The sequence below is a fragment of the Salmo trutta genome, chromosome 18, assembly GCF_901001165.1.
Source record: "Salmo trutta chromosome 18, fSalTru1.1, whole genome shotgun sequence".
Taxonomy (NCBI): domain Eukaryota; kingdom Metazoa; phylum Chordata; class Actinopteri; order Salmoniformes; family Salmonidae; genus Salmo; species Salmo trutta.
In genome coordinates, this window is record NC_042974.1 from 47,593,946 (window position 1) to 47,621,914 (window position 27,969).

General features: G+C 44.0%; 1 protein-coding gene across 3 annotated transcripts; it reads left to right on the plus strand.

Moving 5' to 3' along the window:
- Positions 1-7,830: 7,830 nt before the first annotated feature.
- LOC115153414 (mitoferrin-2) lies at positions 7,831-27,929 on the plus strand. Of its 3 annotated transcripts, none has more exons than XM_029698844.1 (4): positions 7,831-8,571; positions 19,712-19,940; positions 24,416-24,472; positions 25,374-27,929. In XM_029698844.1, exons 1-4 carry the CDS (start codon positions 8,221-8,223, stop codon positions 25,922-25,924), a joined length of 1,188 nt encoding a protein of 395 aa, XP_029554704.1. In that variant the 5' UTR covers positions 7,831-8,220; the 3' UTR covers positions 25,925-27,929. The 3 variants fall into 3 exon arrangements, with proteins under 3 accessions (XP_029554704.1, XP_029554706.1, XP_029554707.1); XM_029698846.1 differs by lacking the exon at positions 7,831-8,571 and adding an exon at positions 18,315-18,855; XM_029698847.1 differs by lacking the exon at positions 7,831-8,571 and adding an exon at positions 20,167-20,314 and having other exon boundaries at positions 19,857-19,940.
- The last annotated feature ends 40 nt before the right edge of the window (positions 27,930-27,969 follow it).

Genomic DNA, 27,969 nt, shown 5'->3' on the forward strand with positions numbered 1-27,969 from the left:
TGTGCCGGATGGATATTATAACAGAACATGGTCAAGATGTTAAAATGTTCATAAATGACCAGCATGGTCAAATAATAATAATCATAGTAGTTGTCGAGGGTGCAACAAGCACGTCCGGTGAACAGGTCAGGGTTCCATAGCCGCAGGCAGAACAGTTGAAACTGGAGCAGCAGCACGGCCAGGTGGACTGGGGACAGCAAGGAGTCATCATGCCAGGTAGTCCTGAGGCATGGTCCTAGGGCTCAGGTCCTCCGAGAGAAAGACAGAAAGAGAGAAAGAGAGAATTAGAGAGAGCATATTTAAATTCACACAGGACACAGGATAAGACAAGAGAAATACTCCAGATGTAACAGACCCTAGCCCCCCGACACATAAACTACTGCAGCATAAATACTGGAGGCTGAGACAGGAGGGATCGGAAGACACTGTGGCCCCGTCCGATGATACCCCTGGACAGGGCCAAACAGGCAGGATATAACCCCACCCACTTTGCCAAAGCACAGCCCCCACACCACTAGAGGGATGTCTACAACCACCAACTTACCTTCCTAAGACAAGGCCGAGTATAGCCCACAAAGATCTCCGCCATGGCACAACCCAAGGGGGGGGCGCCAACCCAGACAGGAAGACCACGTCAGTGACTCAACCCACTCAAGTGACGCACCCCTCCCATGGACGGCATGGAAGAACACCAGTAAGCCAGTGACTCAGCCCCTGTAATACGGTTAGAGGCAGAGGATCCCAGTGGAAAGAGGGGAATTTGAGCTGCGGACCAAGACTGTTGCGTTGCCAGCCACAACAAGGTTGTAATTTGAATTGAAATGTAGAAATGTCTGGCCTTATTCCCAATACGAGACATGAAGGAATATGAGGAGTGGGGTGACGAAAGCAATTTCTACTTTTCAATTCACATTACATCTTTGCCTTACCTTACCAGTGCCTTCAGAAAGTATTCACACCCCTTGATTTTTTCCACATTTTGTTGTTTGTCACTGGCCTATAATGTCAAAGTGGAAGGATGTTTTTAGAATTTTTTACAAATCAGGTTAAAATGTAAATCTGAAATGTCTTGAGTCAAGTATTCAACCCCTTTGTTATGGCAAGCCTAAATAAGTTAAGGAGTAAACATTTGCTTAGCAAGTCAGAGATGACTACCTCATCTCTGTACCCCACACATACAATTATCTGTAAGGTCCCTCGGTTGAGCAGTGAATTTAAAATGCAAATTCAACTACAAAGACCAGGGGGTTTCCAATGCCTTGCAAAGAAGGGCACCTATTGGTAGATGGAAAAAAACAGACATTGAATATCCCTTTGAGCATGGTGAAGTTATTAATTACACTTTGGATGGTGTATCAATACACCCAGTCACTACAAAGATAGAGGCATCTGTTACGAAGTATAGTTGATAGGTAATCGACTAGCTGGGCTGTTCCACGGACCCTGTATGTAGGGACTTGTACAATGCTTGAACATGGCTATTGAACTTGACATTTGTGTCTGTCAACATTCAGTCAACATCCTCTCTTCTCAGGCTCTACATGTGAACGCCTGGGACTGATGCAGTGCACTGTATCAAATTACCTGCAAATCGTGGAGCATGTCCAGCATGGACCCCTGTCCAAAGAACAACTACTCAGCAGATATGACGATGTATTCAACGGGTCTGTTGAATCCGTACCTGGGGAGGTACACTTTGAATTGGATGAGAGCGTCACTGCAGTCCAGTGTGCTCCTCGCAATGTGCCCATTGCAATGAAGGCCCAGCTGTGAAGGCCCAGCGGGACAAGTTTGAGGCTGATGGTCACATCTGTGACTGAACCGACTGACTGGATCAAAAATATGGTCATAGTGAAAAAGCCAGAGAAGATGAGGGTCTACATCGACCCAAAGCATCTGAACCAAGCACTGAAATGCTCCCACTACACCATGCTGACACTAGAGGATGTCCTCTACAAGCTTCCCAAGGACAGGATTTACCCATTGATGGACACCCGAGATGCATTCCTGCAATGCAAGCTGGACGAAGAAAGCAGCTTCATGACTACCTTCTGGACACCCTGGGGTTGGAAACGCTGGCTCAAACTCCCATTTGGTGAGTCTGTGGCGCCTGAAGTATACCAACGCCAGCAGCATGAGTTACTCGCTGGACTCAAGGGCATTGAACCTATAGCTGATGATATCCTGATCGTAAGCTGTGGTGACACAGACAAAGAAGCAGAACTTGACCACGATGTGAAGCTCCTAGCACTGATGGAGTGCTGCCGATCAGTTCAATATGAAAGACGCCCACTTCCATGGCCACATTCTCTCGGCCAAAGGCCTGAAGCTGGACCCAGATCAGAGCGATCCTCGACAAATCCGTCTGATGCAAAAGGAGTGCAGGGTCTCATCGGCTTTGCAAACTATCTTGCAAAGTTCATGCCACACCTATCAGCAGTCTATGAGCCTCTGTGCTGGCTTCTGGACAAAGACACACCATGGCACTGGCTACCCAAACACGAGGCAGCGGTGCAGGAGATGAAATCTCTGGCTTCATCCATGCCAGTGTTGCACTACTACAACGTTACGAATCCTGTCACAATCCAGAGTGACTCCAGCCAAAGTGGACTTGGATGCTGCCTTATGCAGGAAGGCCAGCCCGTTGCATTTGCCTCGAGAGCGCTCACCCCCACCAAACAAACTTATGCACAAATTTAGAAAGAGTGCCTCAGCATCGTCTTCTCCTGCCAGCACTTCCATCACTACTTGTATGGTCGAGAGCTGGTCACCGCTGAAACTGACCACAAACCACTCATTGCCATATTCAGTAAACCTCTCCTCCATGTGCCCAAAACTACAGCCTGAAGGTTGTTTACAAGCCAGGACCAGAGATGTACATCAGCAACACACTAAGCAGGGCAACAGCACAATGTACAGGCAGAAGCACTGCCTATCAGCGGCAGGCCATCTGTTCGCTACAGCAGGAACCACAAGATGTTCAACAGATCAATCAGGTGGACTACTTAAAAGTCACAGATCACCGCCTAGCTTAGATCAGGCAACACACTGACAAGGACGAACACCTACAGTCACTGAAGTCCATGGTTCTCACAGGTTGGCCGTACCTAAAAGAGGAGACACCTTTCACAGTGAGAGAATACTGGACCTTTCAAGATGAGATCAGCGAACAAAATGGCATCTTGTTCAGAGGTCAGAAGGTCATGATCCCCAAATCCCTACGTCCAGAGATGCTTACCCGCATACACTCCAGTCACGTTGGATGTGACGCATGCTACTGCCAGGCGCACAAAACATTATACTGACCAAACATGCAAGCAGAAATGAAAGACTTTGTCAGCAGCTGTACCACATGCAACGAGTACGCTCATGAACAGCAAAAGGAAACCATGATGTCGCACAAACTTCCCACAAGGGCCTGGCAAATCGTCAGCATGGATTTATTCAGCCACAGACAAAAGGACTAACTTCTCATCGTTGAACACTACTCTGAGTTTTGGGAAATTGAACTGCTCCCTGACTTGTCTGCAGAGACGGTCATAAAGCGTTGCAAGGCACAGTTTGCAAGGCCAGCCTGTCAAGGTCATCATGGACAATGGCCCACAATTCACTGCACAGTTCAAGTGTTTCGCCTCAGAATGGGAGTTTGACCACATGACCTCCTCTCCAAGGCACCCAAAGGCAAATGGCAAGGCAGAGTCAGTTGTCAAGATTGCAAAAAAACTGTAACAGCAACAACCCCTGGAAAGCCATCTTACAGTGGAGGAACACACCCACCAAAAACAGCAGCCCAGCGCAATGCTTTTTGTCCAGACGTCTGAAGACCACCGTCCCTGTAGCTAACAAGTTACCTGAGCCCTGTGTCATGGTTGGCATCACTGAAAAATATTGTACAGTCCAGGTGTGCATAGCTCTTAGAGACTTACCCAGAAAAGCTCACAGCTTATTGATAAACAAAAGGTTAATCATGGTCATGAAAATGACTTAGGTAATAAGTATTTTATAGCAGGAGCCTTATTCTAACAAACTAACCTGGGGAGTGTTCAGAGCTTATCCAGAACAGTGACTATAAAAGTACCCTGTTAAGCCTAGAAAGGACATTGTTCCCTAGGCCAGCTCCCCATGAAAAGAGCATCATGCATTTTCTATTATACAGTTAACAAAATATCTGCAACACGCAGCCTGTTTTTAACCGCCTGAAGAATCTGCTGATGTTGCTGCTGCGATGAACCTGATAACATAGATGCACATCCTTCTCTAGGGGATATCCATAATATACTAAAAGGGCCAAGGGCCAAAGTAGGCCTATTGTCTCCCTGATGGAAGATCAGTTGCTCATGGGTCATGGCCTGAGACTGGAAGACTGGCAAATATTGTTTGGTTCATTTAGTGGAGTAAAGGAATGTTGTCCACGCAATGCGAGGTACTTCTGACTAGAGGAAATCTAAATGTATTAGGACCTATTCCCACTACGAGAGATGGAGAGTCTGAGAAGCGAAGTGGCGAAAGAGAGCCTCTTCACACTTAGTACACTTTTCGCAAAAATAGCTTGGCTACACATACAGTGCATTCAGAAAGCATTCAGTCTTTTTCCACATTTTGCTACGTTAAAGCCTTATTCTAAAATGTATTAAATAAATAGTTCCGTCATCAATCTACACATTACTCCATAATAACAAAGCAAAAAACAGGTAATTTTGTTTTGCAAATGTATAAAAAATAAATAACTGAAATATCACATTTGCATAATTATTCAGACCCTTTACTCAGTACTTTGTTGAAGCACCTTTGGCAGCGATTATAGCCTTGAGTCATCTTGGGTATGACGCTACAAGCTTGGCACACCTGTATTTGGGGAGTTTCTCCCATTCTTCTCTGCAGATCGTCTCAAGCTCTGTCAGGTTGGATGGGGAGCGTCGCTGCATAGCTATTTTCAGGTCTCTCCAGAGATGATTGATCGGGTTCAAGTCCAGGCTCTGGCTGGGCCATTCAAGGACATTCAGAGACTTGTCCTGAAGCCACTCCTGCATTGTCTTGGCTGTGTGCTTAGGGTTGTTGTCCTGTTGGAAGGTGAACCTTTGCCCCAGTCCCCACAGTGTGATGCTGCCACCAGCATGCTTCACCGTAGGGATGGTATTGGCCAGGTGATGAGTGGTGCCTGGTTTCCTCTAGATGTGAAGCCTGGCATTCAGAACAGAGAGTTCAATCTTGGTGTCATCAGATCAGAGAATCTTGTTTCTCATGGTCTGACAGTCCTTTAGGTGCCTTTTGGCCAACTCTGTCGTGTGGCTTTTACTGAGGAGTGGCTTCTGTCTGGCCACTCTACCATAAAGGCCTGATTGGTGGAGTGCTGCAGAGATGGTTGTCCTTCTGGAAGGTTCTCCCGTCTCCACAGAGGAACTCTGGAGCGCTGTCAGTGACCATCGGGTTCTTGGTTACTTCCCTGACCAAGACCCTTCTCCCCCTTTTGCTCAGTTTGGCCGGGCGGCCAGCTCTAGGAAGAGTCTTGGAAGTTCCAGACTTCTTCCATTTAAGAATGATGGAGGCCGCTGTTCTTCGGGACCTTCAATGCTGCAGAAACCTTTTGGTACCCTTCCACAGATCTGTGCCTCAACTCAATCCTGTCTCAAAGCTCTACAGACAATTCCTTCATCCTCATGGCTTGGTTTTTGCTCTGACATGCATTGTCAACTGTGGGACCTTATATAGACGATGTGTGCCTTTCCAAATCATGTCCAATCAATTTAATTTACCACAGGTAGACTCCAATGAAGTTGTATAAATATTTTTATTTATGTTTATTTAACCTTTATTTAACTCAATGATGATCAATGGAAACAGGATGAACCTGAGCTCAATTTTGAGTCTTATAGCAAAGGGTCTGAATACTTGTGTAAATAAGGTATTTCTGCCAGATAGATTAGCCCCAAAAGTTTTAAATCTGTTTTGCTTTGTCATTATCGGGTATTGTGTGCATATTGATGAGGAGAAAAAACATATTTAATCAGTTTTAGAATATGGCTCTAATGTAACAAAATGTGGAAAAAGTGAAGGGGTCTGAATGGTCTCTGAATGCACTATATATGTGCTGTACGCAATAGCCTGGGGACGAGGTTACCCAAACATAGACGTTAATGATTTGTCAATCTGAACCAATCATAGACGTCTATATTTAACAAGTTTGGACAGCACAGTACAGTACATTACAGTACAGTACAGAAAAGTAGAGTGTAGTTCAGTACAGTATAGTAAAGAAAATAATAGTTCAGTACAATCCTGTACAGTATAATGTAGTAGAGTTATGTACAGTAGACAATAGAGCCCACAAGAAATGAGTACACTACAATGCAGTGTACCTATTTAGGATACATCACCGTGAAGAGAATGACATTCATATCATTATTGATGCATTTCTGTGTAGTATAGATCAGGGATCCATGATGATATTCCATTACGGCAATTCTGTTACCGGGTGTAAACACACTTCACATATTGTAGTTCACTACCCAAAATATATTTGGTAATGTCATAGCTGACAACCCATTATTTTTGCAGACATCTTTCAATCTTAATTCGGAGCAGATATTTAATTACTGTGGAATTTCCCTCATGTGAAATGTGTTAGTAAGCCTTGGTTGGTCTTTAGGGATCAAGCTATAATGAAAAATGTGTATGTTTGTATATTGAACAAAAATATAACCGCAACATGTAAAGTGTTGATCCCATGTTTCATGAGGCGAAATAAAAGATTCCACAAATTTTTCAATTCGCACAAAAAGTGCATTTCTCTCAAATTATGTTCACAAATTTGTTTACATCCCTGTTAGTGAACATTTCTCCATTGCCAAGATAGTCCATCCACCTGACATGTGTGGCTTATCAAGAAGCTGATTAAATAGCATTTTCATTACACAGGTGCACCTTTGTGCTTGGGACAATAAAAGGCCACTCTAAAATGTGCAGTTTTGTCACACAACACAATGCCTCAGATGTCTCAAGTTTTGAGGGTGTGTGCAATTGGCATGCTAACTGCAGGAATGTCCACCAGAGCTGTTGCCAGATAATTTAATGTTCATTTCTCTACCATAAGCCGCTTCCAACTTAATTTTAGAGAATTTGGCAGTACGTCCAACCAGCCTCAAACCGCAGACGACGTGCCAACATCCGACTTCTTCACCTGCAGGATCATCTGAGACCAGCTACCCAGACAGCTGATGAAATTGAGGAGTATTCCTGTATGTAATAAAGACCTTTTGTGAGGTAAAACTCATTCTGATTGGCTGGGTCTGGCTCCCTCCCAGGCCCATCCATGGCTACGCCCCTGCTCAGTCATGTGAAATCCATAGATTAGGGTCTAATGAATTCATTTCAATTAACTGATTTCTTATTATGAACTGTAACTCAGTAAAATCGTTGAAATTGTTGCGTTTATATAACAGTATATAAATAAACTAAACTACATCCTTGAAAAGAAAGGTAAGTGGAAATAAATACAATTACGCTAGCACTATTGAATGAATAATAAGAAACGTTGCCATCTGTTGCATCTCAATAAACCCAAGATAAAGCCTTATATCACAACAAAGGAGACATGGGAAAAGAAGAGAGTAAATAAGGTTGCCTTTGGTTGTGTTGACTACCGGTATTATACATTCCATCTGGCCGTATTTGTTTTTGAGCAGAAGTTGCGACCCAGTCATAACCTATTGTCTTTGACAAGCTTTTCCAGCCTCAGACAATGGGGAGGCTACTCCGCCTCAGAGGGGAGAAAAAACAACGGCGTCACCCGAGTTATCCAATCATAACATCGTTTTTTATTCGGTTCCCGCCTTCTTTAGATGTTGTTATCCAAGAACATAACTTTTGAAACCTGTGAACTTGTAATATACATTGATTAACAAAATAGCATGTATTAGAACAATATTTGTTATGAGCCATATCAAATCACACACAAATCATTTATATTTGAGAAAAATCTATAATATATCAGAAGGTTGAAATTCTGCCAATGGGATCCCATTTCCTCCAGCGTCAAACGGTCAGTGTGTGTCCCAAACACTGCGTGGTGTTGTCCGCCCTGGGGACTGAGGCCAGGAGTGGAAACTGTACGACCGGTAAACATCTGGGACGGGAATGTAAAAAAAACAACTACAAACAGGAACACGAAATCGCTTTAAACGGAGTGCCATTTGGGCATAAAGACTGTCCATCGGGTTTCCAATGGAAGCGGATGGTTTCTTGAGAAGACGTCGGATGACAGCAGAGAGAGCAGGCGGGGACTCCGGGGTTGCTGGAGCCTCAGCCGGCGCAGAGGTCCGATGGCTCGGGGGAAGGATCTGGGGAGTGTCGGAGAGCCTCGTTGGGAGTTTGTCTCCCAGGATCGGAGGCGAGACCGAGATTAAGACTGTAATTCAGTTCAGTGGGGTCCCCCCTGAAGTAACGTTCGCAGATACTTCGGAACCCGACTATGAAGGTTTGCCGCAGGGCGCTTCGACCAGCACCCACATGGTTGCAGGAGCAGTGGCTGGGATCATGGAGCATTGCCTGATGTTCCCCATCGACTGTGTCAAGGTAACGTGGTAGGCTATGCTGGGATAGCGTTTAAACGCAAACTAGTTGTAACAGACTGATATTGGAAATTGGGCACATGAGGGTTGGACATTCCTTTGGGTCGTCATGACATGTGGCTTCAACTTGTCAATAAGTTTGGCAGGTCACAACACAGACGAGGCAAGGTCGAACCGGACAGGCTTGCGTTTCAGCTAGGAAACTAATTTAACATGCTAATTAACTCCCATCCACTGCGAATTATTTACTCGGCATAATTTCTGTAGTAGGTTAATGACTTTGGTGTACGGGATTTAATTGGAGTGAATATGAAACACTGTTCGCTAAAAGTTATGTTGCAGTTGTTAGCATCATATGCTAGTTAAAAAGCCATTTCAGCTAACGTTAGCTAACTAACCAAACCAACAAGGTCGGCCTGTGCATCAGCTCGAGCCTGGGGTCAATGTTGATTAGCTAGTAGCAAGCGAGCTAGTGCCTACTAGAAAATAGGTTAGGCTTATCAGTTTGACAATGGGTGTTAGCTAGCTACTTTATTCCGTATTTTCATGAGCAGATTTTGGAAGCTATTTTAATACTTCTAAAATGAAACGAGAAGTTGTGAGATTTGCTTTGGGGAAGGAGACCGAGTTAGCACGAAGCAGCACGTGTGCCCCTCCTGTACATACAAGCCAAGGCATACCAATGTACAACGCATTGATAGCGCTATTTACATACTAGTACATACTACTATTAACTACTTCCCTGTATTTCCGAACGTTCCCCCTATTCAAGAAGAGACCCCATAGGTGGGAGAAAACGCCTGTCAAAATAGTCTCTACACTTTTCAGCACCAAAAACATAGCCGAGCTACAAGTAGCTTTTAACTAGGCAGAGAATGCATTAACGCTGGTGTGGTCTTCTAAAGCAATGTTAACTGCTACCTGGCTAGCAGGATTTAGGTGGGGTGGAACTGTTCATTGTTTACGGAAAATACAGGGCTGGATGTTCTGGGATTAAGTTTACAATGCTACTATGTTGTGCTAATTCTGCAGAATTAGGCTGACAAGTTGGCTCTACCACTGCACACTTTTAAGAAAAGTTATGTTATCATAAGACTATAAATTAGTTTTGGATTATGTACTTAGCTGGGATGACTTGGGTGTTATGTAAACAAGAGATGATAAATTACATTGGCCTGTGCAGTTTTGACAGGCCCACTCAAGGATTTAGATCTACTCTGTAAAGGGCTGCAGCACATGAGCCATGTCAATGTCTGGTTTCTTCCCATCTTGTGGTCCCTGGGGTCTCCAAGCCTGTTCCTGGAGAGCTACCCGCATGTATTGTTTCGCTCCAACCCCAGTTGTAACTAACCTGTTTCACCTTATCAACCAGCTAATTATTAGAATCGGGTGTGCTAGATTAGGGTTGGAGTGAATTTACAGGACGGTAGTTCTCCAGGAACAGGGTTGGAGACCCCTGCTGTAGAGATAGTCATGAGTTGGTCCTTCATTGAAATGATTGTTTACTGCTATGCAGAGACAGATCAACAGAGTGAGAGTGGTAAGGTAGGGAGAGGAATCAACTGTTTGTGTCAGGTGGGAGAGCAGGGCTCTCAGAACAAAGCAGAGATTCATCTTCTTTCCCAGCTGTAGTTCCCACTGCTCCAGGTGCTGCTCAAACAACTTGGGCTGTGTCTCAATAGTCAGAAGTGGCTTCCTCTCCCTGTCCTTTCTTTTCAATGACATGAAAGGACAGTTGAAACAAAGCATGTTCCCAGTGTGCATCCAGCCACCATGTTGCTTTCACATATACTGTGTTTTCAGATCCGTACAGACGAAGGAGAGGAGGCGAGGATGTATCTTTAGAGTGTTGAGGTGCAGCCCAGACAGTGAAATTGTCTGCCTGCTGAGGAAGGGCAGCCTGAGCTAGATGCTACACAGACTCACTGATCTATAAATCATGTCACCTGTCAAACAACATGGCGTTAACTGGCCCTACTTATAAACACATTACCAGATCTGTACAGATAGAGGAGACCTAGCTCAAGCTGACAGCTGACCCCAGTGGACTAGCACTGACACAAACACAGTTAAAAATCCTTGTAAAATAGCTTGCAAGGGTTGTGGCAGATTGCACAGTAGAGATAATGTCTTAACTTGTTGTTTACACTCAATCCAGGTTGAGATTAGGCATGCTCTTTCCAGGCAAGCTCTCTGCAATACAAAACCATACCAAAGGCTACATTTTTTTATTTAACCGTTATATAACTAGGCAAGTCAGTTAAGAATAAATTCTTATTTACAATGACAGCCTACCAAAAGGCCTCCTGCTGGGATTAAAAATATAGGACAAAATGCACATCACGACAATAGAGACTCTACATAAAGAGAGACCTAAGACAACATAGCGTGGCAGCAACACATGACAACACCGCATGGTAGCAACACATGACAACCACATGGTAGAAACACAACATGGCAGCAGCACAACATTGTAGCAGACAACAGCACAAAGGGCAAGAAGGTAGAGACAACAATACATCACACGAAGCAGCCACAAATGTCAGTAAGAGTGTCTATATACAGTCCCAGTCAAAAGTTTGGACACTCATTCAAGGGTTTTTCTATATTTTTACTATTTTCTACATTGTAGAATAATAGTGAAGACAACACTATGAAATAACATATGGAATCATGTAGTAGCCAAGAAAGTGTTAAACAAATCAAATATCTTTGAGATTCTTCAAAGTATCCACACTTTGCCTTGATGACAGCTTAAAATCAAATGTTATTGGAAACATACACATGGTTAGCAAATGTTATTGTGAGTGTAGCAAAATGCTTGTGCTTCTAGTTCCGACAGAGCGGCAATATCTAACAAGTAATCTAACAATTCCACAACTACCTTAATACACACAAATCTAAGTAAAGGGATGTATTAAGAATATGTACGTATAAATATATGGATGAGCACTGACCGACCGGCATAGGCAAAATACAATAGATGGTATGAAATACAGTATATACATATGGGATGAGTAATGCAAGATATGTAAACATTATTATTAAAGTGTAATTAAAAAAGTGACAAGTGATCCATTTGTTAGTGGCCAATGATTTCAAGTCTGTATGTAGGCAGCAGCCTCTCTGTGTTAGGGATGGCTGTTAATCAATCAAATGTATTTATGAAGCCCTTCTTACATCAGCTGATGTCACAAAGTGCTGTACAGAAACCCAGCCTAAAACCCCAAACAGCAAGCAATGCAGGTGTAGAAGCACGGTGGCTAGAAAAAACTCCCTAGAAAGGCCAGAACCTAGGAAGAAACCTAGAGAGGAACCAGGCTATGAGGGGTGGCCAGTCCTCTTCTGGCTGTGCCGGGTGGAGATTATAACAGCACATGGCCAAGATGTTCAAATGTTCATAGATGACCAGCAGGGTCAAGTAATAATAATAATCAATAAAGACTTAAAGGTTGAGACTGAGTCTGCGTCTCTCACATGGATAGGCAGACCATTCCATAAAAATTGAGCTCTATAAGAGAAAGCCCTGCCTCCAGCTGTTTGCTTAGAAGTTCTAGGGACAGTAAGGAGGCCTGCGTCTTGTGACAATAGCGTACGTGTATGTATGTACGGCAGAACCAAATTGGAAAGATAGGCTTGCTCCTACCTATGTAATGCTTTGTAGGTTAGCAGTAAAACCTTGAAATCAGTCCTTGCCTTAACAGGAAGCCAGTGTAGAGATGATAGCACTGGAGTAATATGATCAAAATCTTTGGTTCTAGTCAAGATTCTAGCAGCTGTGTTTAGCACTAACTGAAGTTTATTTATTGCTTTATCCGGGTAGCCGGAAAGTAGACCGTTGCAGTAGTCTAACCTAGAAGTGACAAAAGCATGGATACATTTTTCTGCATAATTTTTGGACAGAAAGTTTCTGATTTTTGCAATGTTACATAGATGGAAAAAAGCTGTCCTTGGAACAGTCTTGATATGTTTGTCAAAAGAGAGATCAGGGTCCAGAGTAACGCCGAGGTCCTTCAGTTTTATTTGAGTCGACTGTACAACCATCAAGATTAATTGTCAGATCCAACAGAAGATCTCTTTGTTTCTTGGGACCTAGAACTAGCATCTCTGTTTTGTCCGAGATTAAAAGTAGAACATTTGCCGCCATCCACTTCCTTATGTCTGAAACACAGGCTTCCAGGTAGGGCAATTTTGGGGCTTCGGCTTCACCATGTTTCATTGAAATGTACAGCTGTGTTTCGTCCGCATAGCAGGGAAAGTTGTCATTCGGAAACATAATGTTTTCACTTAGAGGTAAAATATATAGAGAAAACAGGAGTGGTCCTAAAATGGAGCCTTGAGGAAGACTGAAATTTACTTTTAATTTGTCAGAGGACAAAACATCTACAGAGACAAACTGATATCTTTCCGACAGATAAGCTCTAAACGAGGCCAGAACTTGTCTGTGTAGACCAATTTGAGTTTCCCATCTCTCCAAAAGAATGGGGTGTTCGACGGTATCAAAAGCAGCACAAAGGTCTAGGAGCACTAGGACAGATGCAGAGCCTCGGTCTGACGCCATTAAAGGGTAGTTTACCACCTTCGCAAGTCCAGTCTCAGTGCTATGATGGGGTCTAAAACCAGACTGAAGCGTTTCGTATACATTGTTTGTCTTCAGGAAGGCAGTGAGTTGCTGCACAACAGCTTTTTTTTGAGAGGAATGGGAGATTCGATATAGGCCCATAGTTTTGTATATTTTCTGGGTTAAGGTTTGGCTTTTTCAAGAGAGGCTTTATTACTGCCACTTTTAGTGAGTTTGTTACACATCCGGTGGATAGAGAGCCATTTATTATGTTCAACATAGGAGGGCCAAGCACAGGAAGCAGCTTTTCAGTGGTTTAGTTTGAATCGGGTCCAGTATGCAGCTTGAAGGTTTAGAGGCCAGGATTATTTTCATCAATGTGTCAAGAGATATAGTATTAAAACAAACTTGAGTGTCTCCCTTGATCCTAGGTCCTGGCAGAGTTGTGCAGACTGAGGACAACTCAGTTTTGGAGAAATGCGCAGATTTAAAGAGGAGTCCGTAATTTGCTTTCTAATGATCATGATCTTTTCCTCAAAGAAGTTCATGAATTTATCACTCCTGAAGTGAAAGCCATCGTCTCTTTTGGAATGCTGCTTTTTAGTTAGCTTTGTGACAGTATCAAAAATAAACGTAGGATTGTTCTTATTTCCCTCAATTAAGTTGGAAAAAAAGGATGATCGAGCAGCAGTGAGGGCTCTTCGATACTGCACGGTACCGTCTTTCCAAGCTAGTCGGAAGACTTCCAGTTTGGTGTAGCTCCATTTCCGTTCCAATGTTCTGGAAGCTTGCTTCAGAGCAAGGGTATTTTCTCTATACAAGGGAGCTAGTTTCTTATGACAAATGTTTTTAGGTGTGCGACTGAATCTAGGGTATTGCGCAAGGTGAAATTGAGTTTCTCAGTTAGGTGGTTAACTGATTGTTGTACTCTGACCTCCTTGGGTAGGTGGAGGGAGTCTGGAAGGGCATCTAGAAATCTTTGGGTTGTCTGAGAATTTATAGCACGTCTTTTGATGATCCTTGGTTGGGGTCTGAGCAGATTATTTGTTGCGATTGCAAACGTAATAAAATGGTGGGCCGATAGTTCAGGATTATGAGGAAAAACATTAAGATCCACAACATTTATTCAATGGGACATAACTAGGTCCAGAGCATGACTGTGGCAGTGAGTAGGTCCGGAGACATGTTGGACAAAACCCACTGAGTCGATGATGGCTCCGAAAGCCTTTTGGAGTGGGTCTGTGAACTTTTCCATGTGAATATTAAAGTCACCAAAAAATGGTAATATAATCTGCCATGACTACAAGGTCTGATTGGAATTCAGTGAACTCAATGAGGAATGCTGCATATGGCCCAGGAGGCCTGTAAACAGTAGCTATGAAAAGTGATTGAGTAGCCTGCATGGATTTCATGACTAGAAGCTCAAAAGACGAAAACAGTTGTTTTTTTTGTAAATTGAAATTTGCTATCGTAAATGTTAGCAACACCTCCGCCTTTGCGGGATGCGCGTGGAATATGGTCACTAGTGTAACCAGGAGGTGAGGCCTCATTTAACACAGTAAATTCATCAGGCTTAAGCCATGTTTCAGTCAGGCCAATCACATCAAGATTATGATCAGAGATTAGTTAATTGACTATAACTGCCTTGGAAGTGAGGGATCTAACATTAAGTATTCCTATTTTGAGATGTGAGATATCACTATCTCTTTCAATAATGACAGGAATGGAGGAGGTCTTTATTCCAGTGAGATTGCTAAGGTGAACACTGCCATGTTTAGTTTTGCCCAACCTAGATCGAGGCACAGACAGTCTCAATGGGGATAACTGAGCTGACTACACTGACTGTGCTAGTGGCAGACTACTAAACTGGCAGGCTGGCTAACAGCCAGCTGGCAGGCCTGCACCCTATCTCATTGTGGAGCTAGAGGAGTTGGAGCCCTGTCTATGTTCGTAGATAAGATGAGAGCACCCCTCCAGCTAGGATGGAGTCCATCACTCCTCAGCAGGCCAGGCGTGGTCCTGTTTGTGGGTAAGTCCCAGAAAGAGGGCCAATTATCTACAAATTCTATCTTTTGGGAGGGGCAGAAAAACGTTTTTAACCTGCGATTAAGTTGTGAGACTTTGCTGTAGTGCTCATCACTCCCCCTAACTGGGAGGTGGCCAGAGAAAAGTACTTGATGCCGACACATCTTTCTAGCTGATTTACACACTGAAGCTATGTTGCGCTGATGGCCTTGAGATAGAAGTTATTTTTCAGTCTCTCAGTCCCAGCTTTGATGCACCTGTATTGACCTCGCCTTCTGGATGGTAGCAGGGTGAACAGGCAGTCGCTCGGGTGGTTTTTGGCCTTCCTGTGACATCGGGTGCTATAGGTGTCCTGGAGGGCAGGTAGTTTGCCCCTGGTGATGCGTTTTGTACACTCTTGGCATTCTCTCAACCAGCTTCATGAGGTAGTCACCTGGAATACATTTGAATTAACTGGTGTGCCTTGTTAAAAGTGAATGTGTGTAATTTCTTTCCTCCTTAATGCATTTGAGCCAATCAGTTGTGTTGTGACAAGGTAGTGGTGGTATACAGATAATAGCCCTATTTGGTAAAAGACCAAGTCCATATTATGGCAAGAACAGCTCAAATAAGCAAAGAGAAACAACAATCCATCATTACTTTAAGTTTAAGACATGAAGGTCAGTCAAAATGTCAAGAACTTTCTTCAAGTGCAGTCGCAAAAACCATCAAGCGCTATGATGAAACTGGCTATCATGAGGACCACCACAGGAAAGACCCAGAGTTACCTCTGCTGCAGAGAATACGTTCATTAGTGTTTCCAGCCTCAGAAGTTGCAGCCCAAATAAACTGAGCGAAACAAGAAACGTCCTCTCACTGTCAACTGCGTTTATTTTCAGCAAACTTAACATGTGTAAATATTTGTATGGACATAACACGATTCAACAGCTGAGACATAAACTGAACAAGTTCCACAGACATGTGACTAACAGAAATTGAATAATGTGTCCCTGAACAAAGGGGAGGGGGTCAAAATCAAAAGTAACAGTCAGTATCTGGTGTGGCCACAAGCTGCATTAAGTACTGCAGTGCATCTCCTCCTCATGGACTGCACCAGATTTGCCAGTTCTTGCTGTGAGATGTTACCCCACTCTTCCACCAAGGCACCTGCAAGTTCTCGGACATTTCTGGGGGGAATGGCCCGAGCCCTCACCGTCCGATCCAACAGGTCCCAGACGTGCTCAGTGAGATTCAGATCCGGGCTCTTCGCTGGCCATGGCAGAACACTGACACTCCTGTCTTGCGGGAAATCACACACAGAACGAGCAGTATGGCTGGTGGCATTGTCATGCTGGAGGGTGATGTCAGAATGAGCCTGCAGGAAGAGTACCACATGAGGGAGGAGGATGTCTTCCCAGTAATGCCCAGCATTGAGATTGCCTGTAATGACAACAAGCTCAGTACGATGATGCTGTGACACACCACCCCAGACCATGACGGGCCCTCCACCTCCAAATCGATTCCGCTCCAGAGTACAGGCCTCGGTGCAACGCTCATTCCTTCGACGATAAACGCAAATCCGACCATCACCCCTGGTGAGACCGAACCGCGAATTGTCAGTGAAGAGCACTTTTTGCCTGTCCTGTCTGGTCCAGCGACGGTGGGTTTGTGCCCATAGGCTACATTGTTGCCAGTGATGTCTGGTGAGGACCTGCCTTACAATAGGCCTACAAGCCCTCAATCCAGCCTCTCTCAGCCTAATGCGAACAGTCTGAGCACTGATGGAGGGATTGTGCGTTCCTGGTGTAACTCAGGCAGTTGTTGTTGCCATCCTGTACCTGTCCCGCAGGTGTGATGTTCGGATGTACCGATCCTGTGCAGGTGTTGTTCCACGTGGTCTGCCACTGTGAGGACGATCAGCTGTCTGTCCTGTCTCCCTGTAGCGCTGTCTAAGGCTTCTCACAGTACGGACATTGCAGTTTATTACCCTGGCCACATCTGCAGTCCTCATGCCTCCTGCAGCATGCCTAAGGTAAGTTCACGCAGATGAGCAGTGACCCTGGGCATCTTTCTTTTGGTGTTTTTCAGAGTCAGTAGAAAGGCCTCTTTAGTGTCCTAAGTTTTCATAACTGTGACCTTAATTGCCAACAGTCTGTAAGCTGTTAGTGTCTTAACGACCGTTCCACAGGTGCATGTTCATTAATCGTTTATGGTTCATTGAACAAGCATGGGAAGTGGGGTTTAATTCGTAAAAATCCAATTTATCTTTGAAAGACAGGGTCCTGAAAAAGGATCAATTCTTTTTTTGCTGAGTTTAAATGCATCACAGAGTTCAAGTAACAGACATATCTCAACACCAACTGTTCAGAGGAGACTTTGTGAATCAGGCCTTCATGGTGGAATTGCTGCTAAGAAACCACTACTAAAGGACACCAATAAGAAAAGACTTGCTTGGCCCAAGAAACACGAGCAATGGACATTAGAGCGGTGGAAATCTGTTCTTTGGTCTGATGAGTCCAAATTTGAGATTTTTGGTTCCAACCGCTGTGTCTTTGTGAGACGCAGAGTTGGGGAATGGATGATTTCCGCATGTGTAGTTCCCACCATGAAGCATGGTGGAGGTGCTTTGCTGGTGACACCGTCAGTGATTTATTTAGAATTCAAGGCACACTTAACCAGCATGCACTCTGCAGCGATATCCCATCTGGTTTGCACTTAGTGGGACTATCATTCGTTTTTCAACAAGACAATGACCCAACACATCTCCAGGTTGTGTAAGGGCTATTTTACCAAGAAGGAGAGTGATGGAGTGCTGCGTCAGATGACCTGTCCTCCACTATCCCGCTATCACCCGACCTCAACCCAATTGGGATGGTTTGGGATGAGTTGGACCGCAGAGTGAAGGAAAGGTAGCCAACAAGTGCTCAGCATATGTGGGAACTCCTTCAGTACTGTTGGAAAAGCATTCCAGGTGAAGCTGGTTGAGTGAATCCCAAGCGTGTGCAAAGCTCTCAAGGCAAAGGGTGGTTGCTTTGAAGAATCTAAAATGTAAAATATATTTTGATTTGTTTAACTTTTTTTTGTCAGGGCTGTGTTATTGCATAGTGTTGATGTCTTCACTGATATTCTACAATGTAGAAAATAGTAAAGATAATGAAAAATCCTTGAATGAGTAGGCGTGTCCAAACTTTTGACTGGTACTGTATATACTTGTGTCAGGGCCAAGGGAACTGTTTTCATTTAATTTAACTTTTATTCAAAGATTAGTCACATTGTGACGTTGACATCAAATATATTGCAGGAAAAACCTTTTCAAGATGGCAGCAATCTGCAAAGATACATGTAACTCTCTGTCACAAGAAATTTTAATCCCAATGATAATAACTACCAATCAATAAGCTTTGACCAATCCCAGAGGTTTGTAAGACCCTGGGTTTAATAATAATTAGGCAAAGACTCATCTTATGCAAAAGGTCCGTAAAGTTTATTCACGAGAACGTTCTAAAGTCAAAATTCAAAGAACATGTCATTTTAAAACTTACTCCCTCCCTACTTACGCACATACCTACACACAACTAGTAGATAGCCTACGCACATACATACTCACGAACAGTAGGTGGGATGTATCTTTCCCCATAGTTCTCACCACTGTTTATCACTACCAAGCTGGCAGTTCCATTCCCCCGAGATTAGAGGGACATTGATGGGACTCCCTTTCCTGCCGTAAGTTTCTCAGAGTTCTAGTCAGGTCATACTCAGTTCAATTGTTCTCGGTATTTTCTAAGTCACACAAACATTTCTACTTGTCTCGACCAAACCTTATTAGACTGAAGTTTATCATTCTAATTCATTATACATGTTACAGAATCTAATAGTTAAGTTTGTCTAATTATTCATTATATGTTACCTAATGTCATAATTACGTTTCAGGGTGGAATTGTTTAGTCATTACCTTTAGACATATAAATTCCCTTATCAATCGCTTACAGGCCTAGAGTTCCACATAGCCTATAACGGTGGCCCGAGGCCCTGTTTACACTTCCTGGAAAGCGTGCACACACCAGTGCAGAAAACAATCGGCATGTGAGAGCCCAGGGCCTCCTTTGCTTGTGGTGATGTGGTCATTATTAGAAGACCCTCTGGCTCTCACAGCACTAGACTTACTGTGAGAGGATGAATCCTGACACTGGTCCAATGATAAGGATTGTGTTTGTGTGTGGAGTCAGGTTTTTTGAGTGTTGCTGGTGGGACAGATGCTTACAGGAAGTCAGCTTTTGTCCCCCTCTGACCCTGGGTCTCGTTATTCAACACTTCTATTCAACTGGGCGTAGGCATGACTACTCAACATTTTCAAAATATTTAGCGGGTGGAAGGTATAAGCACTGACTATTACTTACTGTGTTTTGATTGGTTAGCAGTGTATTCATCCCACCTCTGCTCAGATTTCATTGGTTGCTAACATGGTAGTTCTCAAATTTTAAGTTAAATGTTATGGTTGCAGTAAGGTTAGGTATGGCGGGAAGGTTATGACTAGGGTAATCGGTAGGTGTGTGACCTCTAACCTCTCTTCCCTGTGTAGACGCGTATGCAGAGCCTACAGCCTGAGCCTGCTGCCCGTTACCGGAATGTGATGGACGCTCTTCGGCGAATCATAACCACCGAGGGTGTCTGGCGACCAATGAGAGGGCTGAATGCCACGGCCGTGGGGGCGGGTCCGGCGCACGCTCTCTACTTCGCCTGCTACGAGAAACTGAAGAAGAGTCTGGGTGACATCATCCACCCAGGGGCTAACAGCCATCTGGCCAACGGTATACCAGCAAAACACACACACACTAGCATATGCACACACCAATCCTATACTTCTCTGCAACCACTCTTTGGATTACTTGTTGACTTCCTGGAAATATAACTATATGACATCGTTTTTTCTAGTAAATGCTAGCAGTTCATTTGGTTTTTCCAATATTCTATTTTTAGCAACTCAAGCAAGTAGTGATGAAGATTCAATTAAACTATTTTGCTGTATTTTTACAGCTATGTTGCTGTAGTCCTGTAGAGATCATCTCTGTAACACTGCAGAGAGAGAGGGAGAGAAGACGCCCTTCTCCCCTGGACACTAAGTGGATGCTGCTCGGACTAACCTAGATGAACCTTGCTCTCAGACACTGAGTTATGTGTGTGGGTGAGTCAGCCTGCCAGTTCTAACAGCTGGAGCAGAGTGGCGGGAGAGTGGTGGTGCCACACCCTTATTACCCCCATCCCCTGGGCAGTAGAGGGGACAAATGCCTGCGCTATACTTCAGGCTCTCTCATACCCAGTACAGTAAGCAGGCCCTAAGAACCTGGTTCCTCTTTAGGTTTCTTCCTAGGCTCCTGCCCTCTAGGGAGTTTTTCCTAGCTGCTGTGCTTCTCCATTGCTTACTCTTTGGGTTTTTAGGCTGGGTATCTGTATAGCACTTTGTGACAACTACTGATATAAAAAGGGCTTTATAAAATACATTTGATTTGACTGAATCTAACTTGTTGGGCCACCTGCCAGTGTGATAAACATCACCAGCCACTCAGGTGGAGGATCAGCTGCTGTCCGGGGCTATTTCCGTCCCAGCAGGGCAGCAGGAGGGGTATCTTTCTGGCCATGGAGCTGATCTGACATTGTCTGTATGCTCTTTATGAGGTCAGAGTTCTGCAGAGTCAGCCAGGTCCACAAATAGACCAGGGCCTCTGACTGACTACATGCCATGCTATGGTGTCCGGGTCCACGCTACAGACATGCGTCAGAGAAAAGTTTTTAACCTGAGCACTGCTATGTGAGGAGAGAGGCTGGCAATATTGCTGCAGCTGAGGAGGGGGCAGAGTGTGAGAGATGGGAGCGAGCCATTGAGGTATAAAAGAAGTGGGGACTGCGTCCATTGTTTTCAACATAATCTGCTCGCGTTTACATACAGCGATTTATGGACTGTCTATATCCGGGTTGCATCCGGTTTACATGCCCAACTTCACATGCGCACTAGCACTCAGTGCACACAGGGAGCACCGACGACGTCATCCAAATACATATCAGACATTGGATGAAGATAAAATGTTAATCTTCGGCTGTGACTGACTATAGCTGGCTAGGCTAATTGAGGCCACATGCTACGCTTTCTCCCCAACCCCATTCAGATAAAACAGCCTACTTGTTGGTTGCTCGTTGTAGCCTAGTCATTCTCACTTTTAATTCCGTCATTTTATTCCGACTTGCATTGCATTAGTGTACTCGCATTGCATAAGCTTTGATTGGCCAACATAAACAAGCTACACACGTGAGGGTGAATGTCATAAAAGCAACATTGAAAAGTTTATTTTAATATACTGAACAAAAATATAAATGCAACAATTTCAAGTTCATATAAGGAAATTGGTCAATTTAAATAAATTGGGCCCTAATCTATGGATTTCACATGACTGGGAATACAGATATGCGTCTGTTGGTCACAAATGTCTTTAAAAAGAAGATGGGGGTGTGAATCAGAAAACCTGTCAGTATCTGGTGTGACCACCATTTTGCCTCATGCAGCGCAACACATCTCCTTCACGTAGAGTTAATCAGACTGTTGATTGTGGCCTGTGGAATGTTGTCCCACTCCTCTTCAATGGCTGTGCGAAGTTGCTGGATATTGGCTGGTACTGGAACACTCTGTTGTACACATCGTTCCAGAGCATCCCAAACATGCTCAATGAGTGACCTGTCTAGTGAGTATGCAAGCCATGGAAGAACTGTGGCATTTTCAGCTTCCAGGAATTGTGTACAGATCCTTGTGTCATTATCATGATAAAACATGAGGTGATGGCGGTGGATGAATTGCATGACAATGAGCCCCCGGATCTCATCACGGTATTCAAATTACCATCGATAAAATGCAATTGTCTTCGTTGTCCATAGCTTATGCCTGCACATACAGTTGAAGTCTGAAGTTTACATACACTTAGGTTGGAGTCATTAAAACTTGTTTTTCAACCACTCCACAAATGTCTTGTTAACAAACTGTAGTTTTGGCAAGTAGGTTAGGACATCTACTTTGCATGACACAAGTAATTTTTCCAACAATTGTTTACAGACTAATTATTTCACTGTATCACAATTCCAGTGGTCCAGAAGTTTACATACACTAAGTTGACTGTGCCTTTTAAACAGCTTGGAAAATTCCAGAAAGTTATGTCATGACTTTAGAAGCTTCTGACAGTCTGGTTCATCCTTGGGAGCAATTTCCAAATGCCTGAAAGTACCACGTTGATCTGTAAAAACAATAGTACGCAAGTATAAACACCATGGGACCACCTAGCCGTCATACCGCTCAGGAAGGAGACTTGTTCTGTCTCCTAGAGATTAACATGTATTGGTGCAAATCAATCCCAGAACAACAGCAAAGGACCTTGTAAAGATGCTGGAGGAAACGGGTACAAAAGTATCTATATCCACAATAAAACGAGTCCTATATCGACATAACCTGAAAGGCCGCTCAGCAAGAAAGAAGCCACTGCTCCAAAACCGCCATAAAAAAGCCAGACTACGGTTTGCAACTGCACGTGGGGACAAAGATTGTACTTTTTGGAGAAATGTCCTCTGGTCTGATGAAACAAAAATAGAACTGTTTGCCATAATGACCATCGTTATGTTTGGAGGACAATGGGGGAGGCTTGCAAGCCGAATAACACCATCAAAACCGTGAGGCACGGGGGTGGCAGCATCATGTTGTAGGGGTGCTTTGCTGCATGAGGGTCTGGTGCACTTCACAAAATAGATGGCATCATGGGGATGAAAAATTATGTGGATATTTTGAAGCAACATCTCAAGACATCAGTCAGGAAGTTAAAGCTTGGTCGCAAATGGGTATTCCAAATGGACAATGACCCCAAGCATACTTCCAAAGTTGTGGCAAAATGGCTTAAGGACAACAAAGTCAAGGTATTGGAGTGGCCATCACAAAGCCCTGACCTCAAGCCTATAGAAAATTTGTGGGCAGAACTGAAAAAGCGTGTGCGAGCAAGGAGGCCTACCAAACTGACTCAGTTACACCAGCTCTGTCAGGAGGAATGGGCCAAAATTCACCCAACGTATTGTGGGAAGCTTGTGGAAGGCTACCCAAAACGTTTGACCCAAGTGAAACAATTTAAAGACAATGCTACCAAATACTAATTGAGTGTATGTAAACTTCTGACCCACTGGGAATGTGATGAAAGAAATAAAAGCTGAAATAAATAATTCTGGCATTTCATTCTTAAAATAAAGTGGTGATCCTAACTGACCTAAGACAGTGAATTTTTACTAGGATTAAATGTCAGGAATTGGGAAACTGAGTTTGAATGTATTTGGCGAAGGTGTATGTAAACTTCCGACTTCAACTGTACCTCTCTCAGCGCCCAGAAGACTGCCGTTACTGGATGTTTTATTTGTTTTTTTATGCACCATTCTTTGTAAACCCTAGACACTGCCGTGCGTGAAATGCCCAGGTGGTCAGTCCTTTCTGAGATGCTAGATCCGGCGTGCCTGGCACCGACGATCCTTCCACCGAAACTCAGTCGCTTCGGTCACTCATTTTGCCTATGCTAACGTTCAATCGAACAGTAACTGAATGCCTCTGCCTGCTTTATAAAACACTCTCTGTAGGAGCGACCCATTTTCATGAGTGGTGGTGTACCTAAAACTGTCCAGTGAGTGTATATCCTTGTATGTAACAATTCCAAATTTGATATTTTAATTTAATTGAGAAAAAGCTTTTTCATTGTTAAATTAGGCCTATAGTTTTTTCGCTCTTTTTTTCGATCTTTCATTTGAATATTCAAATAACCTTGCACATCCCTAATTTGCACGACAAGAACATTTTTAAGTTTGCTCAGACAAAGCTAGTACTAGAGATACTTGCTCTTTTTATCCCTGTACATGTTCTCTGCTCTTTCTTTCTCTTCCCTTCTTCCCAGGTCAGCTGTCTGTCTCTGTTCTTCCCTCCTCCCTGGTTTCCAGGTCAGGGGAGAGGCAGGGTAAGACCTGCCCAGTAGTGGAAGGGGATGTTTGACTCTGGTCCAGCAGGAGTGGTGATGGCCTGTTTTACCGCTAGGGAGAGCTAGAGCATTTTCTGTCATCTGGCCTCTCCTCTCTCCTCGTGTCTCCTTTCGTCTTTCCTTCTCTCCCTCTCCTCTACTCTTTCCTTCTCCTTTTATATCTCTGGTCTTTTCTGTCTCTCTCTGTCTCTCTCTGTCTGTCTCTCTGTCTCTATGTTTAACCATTGAGTGTGTATGTGTTACAGGTACGGCGGGGTGTGTGGCCACATTGCTTCATGATGCAGCCATGAACCCATCTGAAGGTAAATCTATCCATCTATAAATATATCTTTCCCTCTCTTAAACCTGCTCTCTCGATCTCACACATGGCGTGTATTCAGGTGACTGAGACGTTCTTTGCTGCAGATAAATGGCTGTAGCAGAGCTCCCTCTGCAGCTGTAGCTCCTACTGCATCAAGGGCCTAGCCTGTTTACTCTGCACTGCTCGCTAGGGAGGGGAGGGCAAGGTGGAGGGGGAGACAGAGAGAAAGAGGGTAGGGTGATGGGGAGGAGCAGGGCCAAGAATGAAATCGGAATAGAGATTGAGGGAGCGAGCAGGGTTGAGAGGGAGGGGGGAGACGTGGAGAAAGATGCTCCCTTGTGTCCTGTCGCCTTTGTATTTAACTCAACCACCATCTGTAGACTACAGCGGACTTTGATGGGTATCCTTCCACTGAAATGCCTGGACAGGTGATCCTCAGGCAGCTGTGTAGGGTGGAGGCGAGGGACATAGGTGCTAGTCTCAGATTCCAAGGTAACGCCTGGGTCACTGCTTTGAACTTCAGCAGTCTAAATAAAAATCTCTGTTAATGTCTTAATTAATCTGAACATCCTAATGCCCTCCTCAGCCTTGGAGGATGTTATGACTGCATTTTCAAAAAAATAAATATCTGGTCAATAATTTGTCTTTCTTTTTTATCCTCCGGGCTATGTTCCTGGTCCCTAATGATGAAAACACACCTGGCAATCCTCCCCTCTGCTCCTCCTCTTTACTCACCTATCCCTTCCTTCCTCTCTGCCTCACTATCCCTTGTTTTTTCCTTTATACTGCTCTCATCGCTCTTTCCCCCATTCCTCCTCTCTACTGCCTGCATTCTCTTTCTTACGCTCTCTTCTGGCTATTCCTGTCTCTCCTTCCATCTGTTTTTCTCCCTCCCTGTCCAGTGGTGAAGCAGCGTTTGCAGATGTATAACTCTCCGTACCGCGGCGTGATGGACTGTGTGCGTGCCGTGTGGCAGAGAGAGGGCCCTGGGGCCTTTTACCGTTCCTACACCACCCAGCTCACCATGAACGTGCCTTTCCAGGTGCTCCACTTCATGACCTACGAGTCCCTCCAGGAGCTCCTCAACCCCCACAGACAGTACAACCCCTCCTCACACATGGTGTCTGGAGCCCTGGCCGGGGCCATTGCTGCTGCAGCCACCACCCCTCTGGATGTCTGCAAGACCCTGCTCAACACCCAGGAGTCCCTGGTGGGGCTCCCCGCTGCAGGCCAGGGTGGAGGTCAGGGGACACACAGACACATTACAGGCCTGGCCCATGCCTTCCGGACGGTGTACAGGCTGGGCGGCCTGCCTGGGTTCTTTAAAGGAGTCCAGGCCAGGGTGATCTATCAGATGCCCTCCACAGCCATCAGCTGGTCCGTCTATGAGTTCTTCAAGTACGGAATCACCAAGCACCAGCACGAGAAGAGGATAGCACAGGGAGAGAAGTAGAGAAGGAAAAATCAAGAAAATCCTCTTCTTTCAGCCATCTCTTCCATTTTCTCTCTATCAATCCCCTTCCTTTGCCCTTCGGAGCAAGCAGGTGTTCAGAGCAAGGGAGAATTGAGAGGAACAGTGGAGAGGAAGAATCGATACGCACATAAACCAACCAATACCCTCTTTACCCCTGTTCAGACAGCCAATAACAAAGAGACTTCCAGATGTGGTTCAACTAATAACATCCCTGCTAAACTGTTTGCAACTGAAAATGTACAATTTCCTATGAAAGTGAATGTCATGTATTGACACTACGTTATCAACGCACATAAATGCTAACCAGAACAATTGTTGATTCTGTTTTGCTAGTCTCCAGTGAGTTTTGTTAAATATTTTGCTAATGAGTTAACAATCTCTTTCATAAGTATTGTTGTGATGAATTTGACAACCGCTGTCCTATCTGTCCGTGTTAAAGACAGACTCAGCAATATAACATCATTCTACACACCTGGGCCAATTCCTGCTGATAGAAATTAACAAAATTCCCTTATTGAGGCGCAGATTGAAAAGAGCCATTAGATTTGGATTCGGTTTTTGTTGATGTGTGTAAGCAGGAAGTGTCCCAGCTTTGTATGATGTTATATTGCGGAGTACATGTAAAGTTAATTATGGCGTTAACTGTATGTGGATGAGAATGTTGTTCACTGTAAGCCCCACCAGGGGCCACTGTGCCCCTCCCAATAAAGCTGGAGTAATAGAATACGATGAGGTGTGAGTGACAGTCTGCCTTTAGGGGGTGTTAGTGTTGCTTTGTAAACCCAGGCAATAGTTTATAGGCTTCAGGTACAAGTTGGCCATAAGCCCAGATCTAGGATCAGTTTGTCGTTTCTCAAATCTTAACTGTTGAGGGTATGAAAGAATATCTCATCCTCGACCAGTGGTTAGGAACAACTTCTACCTTTTTGCTTCAGAACTGGTAGAGTCACAAAGGGAGTCCTCTCAAGGTTTGAAATCAGGAATTGCTCTCAAAATGGTTGCATACTATATATGTGAATTTAAATGACACATTTTTTTAATCGGATCAGATTTTATGTAAAATGCTGAAATAGACTTAATTTATTGCTGTCAGTATTTTGTAAAGCACGTTAGCTCTATTCTGAGGAACTATTGAGAGTTATTTTTGTATTGATTCCAGAACACAAAGTACTAACCTTTAGTTGGCTGACACCACTGTTCTAGATCCAAAGCGACATGATTGGCTTCTAGAAATAATTGCCATTTCATTGGCCAATAAACTCCATCCTGTCTTCTGATTGGTACTGATGTAAGGAGATGTTGTTTTCCCAGATCTCACGTTGTATTTTTGTTTTGAGTAGATCAAATTCTTGGATGGGCTAACCTACACACACACACACACACTTACATTTTCTGTCGGTTTACAGTCACACCCTTGTTTTACTTAGACTGGCTGCCTGCCTGACTGTCCCAGTATTAACAAGTACATAAAGGTTTAGACAGGACAGGTTGGCTAAAGCAGAGACCAACAGGCACACACAAAGGATATGGATTCCCATGCGTTAACAGCCAAATCCAAACTCCAGAACCATGTTTACATGATGGAATTTCATGAGAATCTCCTATTGGCATGGTTTATATAAAATATTGATGTTTACACACAGTCTTCATGTTTAGGGACGATTATGGAATGTTGGGTAACGATTAATTCTCATGGCAATAGCCACGGTTGTCATTTTTGTTGAAAAAAGTTTTGAGCTTGTAATCTTTAAACGTTGGCTATGACCATGAATACAATACGCTTCTGTCAAAAAAATAAATGATTTTGACCGCATGCATCTTTTGTAAATTTAAGGTTCTCCTCCCGACCGTGCCGTGCTGCTCTTAAAATTATTACCAACATTACCCATTTCTTGAAAAACTGCTATTGGGTAACTATGGAACAAACATATATATGTGTGGCCCCATGTTTCATGAGCTAAAATAAAAAATTCCAGAAATGTTCCTTACATTTTTTTTATTTCTCTCATGTTGTGCACAAATTT

Excerpts from the sequence above, each read along its gene's own strand:
- LOC115153414 (XM_029698844.1), top strand. The coding sequence starts at position 8,221 with ATGGAAGCGGATGGTTTCTTGAGAAGACGTCGGATGACAGCAGAGAGA. Across the intron at positions 8,572-19,711 it reads TCCCCATCGACTGTGTCAAG|ACGCGTATGCAGAGCCTACA; the intron begins GTAACGTGGTAG and ends TTCCCTGTGTAG. Across the intron at positions 19,941-24,415 it reads TAACAGCCATCTGGCCAACG|GTACGGCGGGGTGTGTGGCC; the intron begins GTATACCAGCAA and ends TATGTGTTACAG.